We start from the raw sequence: 11,551 nt of genomic DNA on the forward strand, positions 1-11,551 counted from the left end.
TATGGATTTCTGTGCCCATGACATTTGCAGGTTTTCACTTTCTACAATATATAATGGATAATGAGCCTGAGAACAACACAGGTTTGGTTTTACTGGATAAAATCAAACTATTTAGAATTGTAACATGTATTTTACTTCATTAAAATCTGATTATAAGACGACAATTCAAGGTTCATTTTCTGGACTTCTTTTACTGGTTATCTACTGGTTCAGGATGATGGAAGATGTAGTCCAAAATATCTTGAGGGGACCAGTTTGATGTTGTTTGTTCTAGGCACATTTTTAAAGAGGTGGGAGGTTTTTTTTTTACTATATCTGATTTTGTTACTGTTTATGTTAAATTATTGTAGGCTCTTGGAAAGTTTCAGAAAGCTTGGGCCCAGTTTTCAGCAGTTCTTTATATCGATCCCAAGTGTCACATTGCTTATGATGGGCGAGCTGTAGTCTCTCTTCAGATGGGCGATACCTTTGCTGCCTTTCAAGATACAAATGCTGCACTCAAGGTAAATATTTGATCAGTTACTGATCATTTGCAGTGTCCTTCCTTGCTTGTAATTTATACCCTTCATGTAAACTCTGTCTTTCCACATTATCTCCAATTTGCTTATAATTTGCTTCTTATCTTTGATGGTTACTCATATGCACTGAGCCTTTCACAGGCTGGCATACAAGACATGTATGTGATGGATTGCGCGTCCGATTTCCCCAGGTTCTCAGGGCAATTCTGCAACATTCTTTTTACTGCTCATGTGAGAGAGAGTTGACTTCTCTCTCTTAAGTTAGTTTTCTTAACTGCAGCTGCCACAGCATTTCATAGTGCCCATTTCCATTTCATGCTGTAAAAGGCAAGAGGGGCAGAGAGAGTGGAGGAGGAGGGCTTCAGAGATATCATAGTTGCCAGGGAGATTGAGGGTCTTGGTGAAGGAGAGTGTCCACCTTGAGGAAGAGGGAAACATTCCCTTAGAAGGGATCCATTCCTTGGGGGAGAAACATCTATCCTCTTGTGCCAAAGATACTTCTTTGGTGGATGGATGGATCGCAACAGTGCGTGATATATGATTATTAAGAATACAGTGGTACCTCGGGTTACATACGCTTCAGGTTACAGACTCGGCTATCCCAAAAATATTACCTTGGGTTAAGAACTTTGCTTCAGGATGAGAACAGAAATCGTGCAGCGGTGGTACAGCGGCAGCAGGAGGCCCCATTAGCTAAAGTGGTGCTTCAGGTTAAGAACAGTTTCAGGTTAAGAACAGACCTCCAAAATGAATTAAGTTCTTAACCCGAGGTACCACTGTATAGATAATTGTGGACAGTGCTTTTTTTCTGGGGGTACGCAGGGGTACGCATACCCCTAAATATTTTGTGAATCTAAGTTTGGCCTCATTGAGGGGCAGTATTTCAATATGAGTAGGAAAATGAGAGTACCCCTGAAATATACTCAGAGTCGCAAAGTGATTTCATGCTCTTTATTCAGCTCATAGTGGTGAGGAGGAATGAATGAATGTCCCCTCAAAGTATCTGCTTTATATACATTATTTACACAATGGGCTGCACATGATTGGCTAATTCCGGAATTCTACTGTAAGCCAATCAGGTTGTGGATTCACTTTTATCTGGAGCATGATTGGGTGGTTCCTGCCAACCAATCATACTGCTGCATTGTTCTAGGACCAATCAGACTGCTGCATTCTGAATCCTATTGTTCTAGGACCAATCAGACTGCTGCCTTTTGGATCCTATTGTTCTAGGACCAATCAGACTGCTGCAGTTTGGATCCTATTCAACTCAGTACATAACACCCCTCCCCTCTAAGTTCCAGTCCTGCCCGGGAGGTCGCATTCATAGTCCTCAAGGTACGCTAGCGGCCTACGTGTGCGTTGCGGCCTGTGGTGTTCCCTGGTCCGGGGTTCAGGTTCTGGCTCGTGTTCCAAGGATGCTGGCTGTGATGGGGCTGTATGGTCTGGCGCAACCGGCTCGCTCAGTCGTGGTTCTGGTTCCGGTGTCCTTTCGGCCTCACGGGTCCTCTCTGTATTTACTGATTCTGCCTCTCCTGCTTGCCCCTCCTGCTCTATGGGCCTCACTGCCCCTCTGTTCCCTTGGGACTCCTCTGACCTTTCCTCCTCCTGGTTTTCTCCCGGGAATCGTCGCCGTATCTGGTTGCAGTGGCGGCGCCAGCATTGCCCCCCATCTGTTAGCACCTCTTACGACACGGGGCCAGTGACCCTGGTGACTGTGGCGGGTACCCATGCAGGGCCTCCCCCAAAATTCTTTGCGTACACTGGGTACTGGGCCTCGAAGGTCCGGGGGTTCCTGCCTTCCCCCACCACTACCTCATCCTGCGCTCTATCGGGGTGAAGGCGGTCCAATCTGATTGCAAGGCGCCGACCCATTAGTAGTTCAGCGGGGCTCCGGCCAGTTGTTGAGCTGGGGGTGCTGTGCTGTGCTAGAAGGAATGTGGCAAGGCGGTACTCCCAATCCCCTTGCGTCATGCGGCGAAGGGTGTCCTTGGTGGTCCGCACCATGCGTTCTGCTTGGCCATTGGTGGCAGGGTGGAATGGCGCCGAACGGATGTGACGGATGGCGTTCTGCGCTGTGAAGGTTTGGAATTCTCCTGACGTAAATGCAGTCCCATTGTCTGAGACGAGAGTGTCAGGGAGCCCGTGGGTTGCAAACAGCCTGCGTAGTACCCGGATGGCTGCGGACGTGGAAGTGGATGGTACCAGTGCGACTTCCAGCCATTTGGTGTAGGAGTCCACCACTATGAAGAATGTTTTCCCCTGAAAGGGGCCAGCGAAGTCCACATGCAGGCGTGACCATGGTGCTTGGGCGGACTCCCAGGACCGGACTGGGGCCCTTGGGGGATCTGGGCGGGATTCTTGGCAGGCCTGGCAGTGTTTGACCCAGGCCTCTATCTCTCCGTCGATCCCTGGCCACCACACATAACTCCTGACAAGGGCCTTCATTCTTACTACCCCTGGGTGTGTCTCGTGTAGGGCTGTGAGGACCCTTTTGCAGAGGGGCTGGGGAACAACGACCCTGCTTCCCCATAACAGGCACCCCTTGTGGGCCGACAGTTCATGTTTGCGGGTTGTGTAGCCGGCGAATTCTGGCCCGGGGCTGCTGCTGGGCCATCCCCTCCACACCCAGTCCAGGACCCGGGAGATGACCCTTGGAATGGTGTGCAACTTCTTGTGCCTGAATGGGGTGCTCGGGAAGCAGCTCGAGGCTCATAACCTCTTGTGCAGGTGCTGGGTCGGGGCCTGTTTCCGGTAGTGGTAGCCTGCTGAGGGCGTCCGCATGGCCCATCGCCTTCCCAGGGCGGTGAATCAGTGCATACTGGTAGCTGGCAAGGAAAATTGACCACCTGAGGACGCGAGGAGACAGCACTTGGGGGGTCTGCTTTTCGGGGGCAAACAAGCCAAGCAACGGCTTGTGGTCAGTCACCACGGTGAAGGGCCGCCCGTACAAGAAATCATGGATTTTTTTTACTCCCTTCACGATTGCCAGACCCTCCTTGTCGATTTGCGAGTAGTTCCACTCAGTTGCGTTGAGGGTCTGGGAAAAGTATGCCACCGGTACCTCTCTTCCATCCGGGAGTTGGTGTCCCAGGACAGCGCCAATGCCATAGGGCGAGGCGTCGCATGCTAGCACCACCGGCAGCCTCTCGTTGAAGTGTGCCAAGACCGAGTTTGAGACAAGCAAGTCCTTGACTGCCTGGAATGCGGCCTCCTGGTGCTGGCCCCACACCCAAGGGGCCCGCTTGTCCAGGAGTCTGTGTAGGGGCTCCGCTACCGCCACCTTGTGGGGAAGGAAGGAATGGTAAAAGTTCAATAGTCCCAAGAAGGCCTGAAGTTCAGTCTTGTTCTTGGGTGCTGGGGCATCACAAATGGCCCGTACCTTGTCCCCAGTCGGGTGGACCCCTTCTGCATCCACCATAAATCCCAGAAAGTCCACCTGAGGCACTCCTAGTAGACATTTTTTCCGCTTCACCTTGAGACCCGCCGTCTGGAAACGGTGCAGAACGGTGCGGAGGCGGTCCTCAAACTCCTCTGGTGTGGGCCCGGCAATCAACACATCATCGAAGAAGGGGGTGACACCAGGAATCCCTTTAAGGAGAGAGTCCATTAGATTCTGGAATATGCCTGGTGCCACGCTGACACCGAATTGCAGCCGCTTAACCTGAACGCTCCTCTGTGCGTCACAATCGTCTGTGCCTCTGCTGTGGCCTCATCTACTGGCAGCTGTTGATATGCTTGGGCCAAGTCCAGCTTACCAAAAATTTTCGACCCAGCCAGGGTGGCAAGGACATGGCTGACCACTGGCACTGGGTATGCATGGGCCGTGAGGGCCTTGTTTATGGTACATTTGTAGTCTGCGCAGATGCGGACCGAACCATTAGGCTTGACGGGTGTGACGATTGGGGTTTCCCAGGGGGCATTAGGCACCGGCTCCAGCACTCCTTCCTCCGTGAGTCGGTCCAATTCCTCGTCTATACGGGGTTTCAGGGCGAACGGGACCCGGCGGGCCTTGAGCCTGACCGGTCGTACTGCGGGGTCAAGCTGTAGAGCAATGGGGGGGCCCGTATACTGTCCCAATTTCCCATCGAAAACCCCTGGAAATTCCTTGCATATGGCGTCCACGTCCACTTGTAAGCTCGTGTGGTTCACCCCGGTGACGGCTAGCCCCAGTGGTCCAAACCATGCCAATCCCAGTAAGCTAATGTAGGGGCCCTTGACCACAAGCAAGTCCAGTTGCCGCGTCCGCCCTCGGTATTGCACCCTGAAGGTCCCCACCCCCATTGTGGGGACCTTACGTTTCTGGAAGTCCCGGAGGGTGAATGGGGCCGGCCTGAGTTTGGGACCCCCAGTAGGACACAGTTTCCTTAAGGTCCTTGCCGAGATTATGGATAGAGTTGAACCCGTGTCAAGCTCCATGCGGCATGGGCCCCCCTCTATCTGTACCTCTACATAAATTTTCTCTACGTTGGGGTGGGGCAACTGGTATACCTGGAAGTCCGTGAGCTCCGTCGAGTTGCCTTGGTGCGTTGGGCCCCGGGACCTGGGGCTCTTGGATTGGTCATCTGATGCCTGGTGTCGGGTGGGCCGAGCCCGACACACCCGGGCGATGTGTCCCAATTTTCTGCACTGCCTGCACTCTGCGTTGCGGAAACGGCAGGTCCTCCTCTTGTGACTTTCTCCACAGCTTGTGCAGTTCCCTCCCTCTCGTCGAGGCAGCTGTGGTATGTGGGCTGCTTGAGTGTGCTGCTGTACTTGGTGCACCTCCTCCCTGTTGGATCCTGAGTCGTCGGTGAGGTCTTCGTGGTGGACCCTCAGTTGGGACGGCTGGCTCGGCCGTGCCTCTTGCGTCGACCTCTCAGCAGCTTCCGTTGCCAGGGCCTCCTCCAGAGCGACCTGGAATGTTAGGTTCTTCTTAGCGTAGAGGCGTCGTTGCAGCTTCTCATCCTTCAGGCCACCGACGAGGCGGTCACGAAGCATGTTCTCCAGCTCTGAGAAGTTGCAGGACCGGGCGGCTTGGCGGAGAGAGGTCACAAACCCAGTTATGGTTTCCCCAGGGGCTTGCCGCTTTGTGTAGAAGGCATTTCGACGAGCCACCACTGAGGGCTGCGGCGAAAAGTGCCCCTTCAGCTGTTCCATTATTGTTTTGTATGGAACAGTAGCAACGTCTTCAGGTGCAAGGAGAGCCCGGGCGATTTCAAACGTCTCCTCTCCGCAGACGCTGAAGAATATTGCCCTCTTCTTGGCGTCTTCTTCATCGGTGACCCCTTTGGCTTCTAGGAGGAAGGTGAAACGGGAGGCGTACGCTTCCCAGTCTCCAGATGCTGGGTTGAACGGCGAGAAGCTGCTGTCGGTTGCCATTCTGAGTTCCTTGTGTCCCGGAGCTGAAGGCTGGATACACGGTGCGAGGCAGCGGTGCGACAGGTGGCGGTGCTGCGGTGCTGTGTGTGGCAGTCAGCTCAGCGGGATCCCATCCTCGTCGCCAGTGAAATATACTCAGAGTCGCAAAGTGATTTCATGCTCTTTATTCAGCTCATAGTGGTGAGGAGGAATGAATGAATGTCCCCTCAAGGTATCTGCTTTATATACATTATTTACACAATGGGCTGCACATGATTGGCTAATTCCGGAATTCTACTGTAAGCCAATCAGGTTGTGGATTCACTTTTATCTGGAGCATGATTGGGTGGTTCCTGCCAACCAATCATACTGCTGCATTGTTCTAGGACCAATCAGACTGCTGCATTCTGAATCCTATTGTTCTAGGACCAATCAGACTGCTGCCTTTTGGATCCTATTGTTCTAGGACCAATCAGACTGCTGCAGTTTGGATCCTATTCAACTCAGTACATAACAACCCCTAAACATTTATTTAAGAAAAAAAGCACTGATTGTGGCTGTGGTGGGCATGCAGACCACAGGGTGAATTGCCTGCATGGCATGAAGGTTGCAGATGTTGCCAGTTGCCTAGGCAGCATGGTAGATAGTGCTGGGGAAGAGTCACGGTGCATGTAGGCACCAATGACATGGGAAAATGTTATGCCCATCATGGCTATTAGCCATTTCAACAAGTGTGCTCTGTGCATGGGTGGGTTTCCAAGTTTAGTTTGCACTTCTAAGTTCATTCTCATGCATATATCTGCTCTGCTGCTGTGTATAAACATCTCCGCTTTTAGATCATAAATTGAAGGTAACTGTCAAGATCAAGATATTACTGTCTATTTCTAACAACTATGTCTTTTATGAGTTCTATTCCTACAATTTTATTTATGTTGACTATATTTCAGGTAACTACAAGTGCAGAGCTGCTTACTAATCGAGGTGTCATTAACCAGTTTATGGGATATTTAAACTGTGCCATGAAAGATTATCAGCAAGCTATCTCCATTGACCCCAGCTATGCTTTGGCATATTTCAATGCAGCAAATATCTACTTTAACAACAGGCAGTTTTCACAGGTCTGTATTTGATTCTTTGCACGCTAATTTTCCTGAACTCTTTTCCTTGGAATGGTTTGCTTGCATGATTTCAGTTAGTAGAAGATTTTTTAGCACAATCTTTAAAAAGCATTTTTGTCTTAAAGCTCAAGGATGGGTGACTCACATCCTGATTTTCCAGGCTGACTGGAAAGGTCACTCTGTACAAGTTTTGGGGTGGAGGCAGAAGGGAGAACTATGCTAGACTCTAATGCACTTCCCCCATATTGCAGTACTGTGGGGTACTGGGCAGTTGCTTGCCCTACAGCAGTGCTCTGTCTACTGATCTGTCAACAACACCAATAGCAACAGCAAGCATAGGAGGAACTAGCAAATACAAGGCTGCAGGATCGTGTATCTGCTTGGATGTGTTCATACCATGCACTGGGATTTATGTACACAGTACTTGGGGATGCAGGTGGCACTGTGGTCTAAACCACAGAGCCTAGGGCTTGCTGATCGGAAGGTCGGCGGTTCGAATCCCTGCGACAGGGTGAGCTCCCGTTGTTCGGTCCCAGCTCCTGCCCACCTAGCAGTTCTAAAGCACGTCAAATTGCAAGTACATAAATAGGTACCGCTCTGGCGGGAAGGTAAATGGCGTTTCCGTGCGCTGCTCTGGTTTGCCAGAAGCAGCTTAGTCATGCTGGCCACATGACCCGGAAGCTGTCTGCAGACAAACACCGGCTCCCTTGGCCTATAGAGCGAGATGAGCGCTGCAACCCCAGAGTCGTTTGTGACTGGACCTTACAGTCAGGGGTACCTTTACCTTTTTATTACACAGTACTTAAAATTTTGCATGCCCAAAATAGCTGTTTTTGTGACAAAAAGGCCATTCCCAGATATCAAATGAATATACTCTACTTCTGTAGCTACAATTAGCGTCTTTCAAGTTAGAAATGACAGCTGATAATGGTACTCTAACGTATAACTTTGTAATAAAGCATGGGACAAATATAATGCTAGTTATCAGAAAGTCTTATGAAATGTTCTTTACTGACCGCATTTTAAATTTCCGAAAAATCATGAGAATTTGAGCAAATTTTTGATCCACTGAGTAACTTAATAACCAAATATATCAGAATGCATTGTAGATAGCAATGCATTTTTTGCAAGCATTATTGTAGGACCAACCCTTTCAGAAATGTTTATGTATTATATAATCCCCATGCCAAGGGGAAGGCAGTCTTTAGAAGGAAAGGCAGCCCTTTCCAGCATTCGTACGGTCTACTGCTTACCACCCTTGTTACTGTTGACTTTCCTTCTCCAAAAAGGCAATTTGTGCACGTCAGCATTGATATAGATGCAGCAGGTGAAACTGGTAGTCCTTTATGTGTTTTTCTGGAAGTCCAGAAAAGTTCACTGCTGAAAAGGAATAATAATTATTTTTTGTCATCAAAAGTACTGCCAATGGATTATTTGTTTGTTTCTTGAATTTATTAATTGCTTCACATTTAAGCAGTTTTGAAGTGATATACTGCAAAAACCTTTTACAAAATGACCACATGTGAAGTAATTTTAAGAACATATCAAAAGCAATACAGTGGTACCTTGGGTTAAGAACTTAATTTGTTCTGGAGGTCTGTTCTTAACCTAAAACTGTTCTTAACCTGAAGCACCACTTTAGCTAATGGGGCCTCCTGCCGCCACTGCACAATTTCTGTTCTCATCCTGAAGCAAAGTTCTTAACCCGAGGTAATATTTCTGGGTTAGCAGAGTCTGTAACCTGAAGCGTATGTAACCCGAGGTACCACTGTATAAAATACAGTTCTGTTATTGGCAGTAGTCATGGCTCCGATCAAACAGACTATTCCTTCGCCCCAGATGAAGCAATAGTACTGCAGTCAGTTCACACCTGATACTACTATTCTGCAGCTGTAGTGGAAGTTTGAAGTGTAGGAGGTATGGTTTTTGGGGTATGGTTTCTGTTTCTTAGTATGATACACATTTTTGTGTTTTATATTGTAAACCAACCTGTGATCTTTGGATGAAGGGCAGTATAGAAATTTAATAAACAACAACAACAAAGTTTTGCAGTAAATCAACAACAACAACAAAAATGGGATGGCAGAGAAAACAGCAAAACACAATTGTTTGGAATAATGTTTGTCTGAATGAATGAGCAAATTGTGCAATTACTGGAGAAAGCAGCTAGACTGGAATACAACCAGGCTTCCCTAAAACAAAATTCTTCATTCATTTCTCATGTTGTTGTTAGTGATTTTGTAAAACAAAAGTAATAAGCAATTTCAAAATGCATATACATTTTATTTATTTTTTTAGGCAAATAACTATTATTCCAAGGCACTGATGCTTGATCCAACAAATGAATCTGCATTCCTAAATCGAGCTATTACAAATACGCTGTTAAAGAAATTTGAAGAAGCAAAAGCAGATTTTGAGCAGGCAATTTGCCTTTCTCCTTTCTCGGCAGCAATATATTTTAACAAGGCAAATCTCTACAGTACATTGCAGGAATATGAGCAAGCTGAGGAAGCCATTTCAAAAGGTAAAAATGCTCAGAGATACAGCGAGAGAGAGCGCTACTGTAGTTTATGTACCTTCCTCTTCTTTTAAAAAGGCATTGCAAAGCTTCAAAATGGTCTGTTAAATGATCTCTCTGATCCCAATGGTCAGAACTATGCAGCCCCAAAAATGCTGCATGAAGTAGGGAGTGTAAACTTTCAATCTAGATGTGTCTGGACAATCATGCATAGTTGGTCAACAGTATGAGACTTGAATTGTGTTTGGAGGTGGGCAAACTGCTTTTTAGCGTCTCCTCTTTCTTCTTGTGATGTCACACTGGACCCAGGTAGGTTTAGCTCCCCCTAGTGCTTTTTTCCAGCTCTGATCCTGGAAGGGACCCCAAGGTACATTCCTGCCTTTCACTTGAGGCGGCAGCAAAAGAAATTACCTGCATTTAGAACCTATGAGACAGATTGAATATCAAAATAGATTAAATTAATATTTAGACTATCTTGTCTGGACTTGTTTCTGAGTAGATATGAAGACGATTGCACAATAAACTCTCTATATCCAAATTAAGCAAGCACTTTCAGATGAATATTAGCATATCATTCTTATTTACTCTGAGAAATCTCTAATAACAATGCTAACTTCTTACAGCACTGTCAATTCAGCCGTATGATTCCCTGATGTTTAAACTCAGAGCTGATATTCGTGGCAAGATGGGTTTAATGAAAGAAGCTATTGCTGATTACAAGAAAGCTATCAGCATCCAGGAGCTTATCAGTGGGTGAAAATATATTTTTGGTGTAGAGTAACATGATCGATCGCCTGTGTTAGTTGCTTTTCCAGTTTATGTTGAATACCATTTATCTTTTGTTACTGTATATACTGTGTATACTAATGTATCGGTTGCAAATTATCTTAAATTTTAACTGTGAATGTCTGTACATATTTTATTTACATAACTGAATAGGAAAGATTAAATGAAAAGAACAATGAAAACAATCACTTGACTATAGTAAAGAAAAAAGCAGTTGACTTATTAGAGAAATGTGAATGATAACATCTTTGTTTCTCCATTTTTAAGGACTAGATTTGCTGAAACTTCTTTAGGTGATTTCCCCCCTCATTTAATCAATATGTGAATACTCTAATATGGATAAAGCCGAATACAAATAAACAGCTATAATAAAATGGTGGTTTGTTGTTATCCTCATGTATTCTAATACAGCAAATACTGACTACCCTTAATGCCCATTCAGAAGGGGAAAAAACTCAGAGCGCAGTGCACAGAAGATTCCAGTAAGAGCCATTAGAGGAGTTTAAAGGCTGAGAAAGCCCATTCTTCAGAGCAGTTGTGTCAGCATATAGGGTGATGTGTTGGTGTGTTGCATCCCACAGTGTACAAGTATGGTCCCCGTGGCTCCTGACTCTTCAAGGACATTGCAAAGCAGATGCATCTATCCCCAAAGTCCCATGTGCTCAACCAGTCTTTGGTAGGATAGGGCAACTGGGTGGATATAGAAGGAGAGTTGGCACTGCATCTGATCCTCTTCGAACTGTATTATTTATTTGTTCAGTTGTTTCTTTAAATCATTTCTATACCACTTCACATTCCCAAAGGAATCTCCAAACTTTGTTTTTAAAAGCTGTGTAAGAAAAACAACCACCAGGAAACTTCCTTTTTGCCAGCCTCCTCCACTGTCTGTTACAAAGAACAGGGGCAGATAATAGTTTTGCCCCCAATAGTTAGCCATATCTGAGTTTTATATATAAGGTATAAAAATCTGACATGTGAAGCTGATAACAAAACATTAGTTCATGTCTATAGTTATATAATCTTTGTAGGAAATGTAAAACTGTATGTCAAGAAGATCATTTGCTTTCATAACATGCAAACAATCTCCCACCTCGATTTCTCTTACGGTCATTTACTTATCTTTCTTCCATTTTCTTTCTGGCTGTTCGCCTTCCCTTGTCATGTTTGTGCCACATTCTGTATGAATTTTATTCTCATTCCTTTCTTTTGTTCCTTGCACAATATTCTCATAAAACTAATCTAAACTGATGAGTTTAGGGTGTCATGGAAAA

The 11,551-nt window shown here is 46.5% G+C and overlaps 1 protein-coding gene across 8 annotated transcripts in view; it reads left to right on the forward strand.

Annotated features, from left to right (window-relative positions):
- Positions 1-10,666, forward strand: part of TTC6 (tetratricopeptide repeat domain 6) — a 74,710-nt gene extending 64,044 nt beyond the window's left edge. For all 8 annotated transcript variants that reach the window (XR_014546998.1, XM_083609175.1, XM_083609173.1 and 5 more), the window contains 4 exons: positions 351-503; positions 6,806-6,976; positions 9,275-9,500; positions 10,118-10,666. Coding sequence is in view for 7 of the 8 variants with exons in the window: in XM_083609175.1 (XP_083465301.1) it covers positions 351-503; positions 6,806-6,976; positions 9,275-9,500; positions 10,118-10,251 (684 nt within the window). In the remaining variant the exon portion in view is untranslated. The remainder of the gene's footprint in view (positions 1-350; positions 504-6,805; positions 6,977-9,274; positions 9,501-10,117) is intronic.
- The last annotated feature ends 885 nt before the right edge of the window (positions 10,667-11,551 follow it).

This window comes from Podarcis filfolensis, assembly GCF_964270895.1.
Source record: "Podarcis filfolensis genome assembly, chromosome: 1".
NCBI classification, from domain to species: Eukaryota; Metazoa; Chordata; class Lepidosauria; order Squamata; family Lacertidae; genus Podarcis; species Podarcis filfolensis.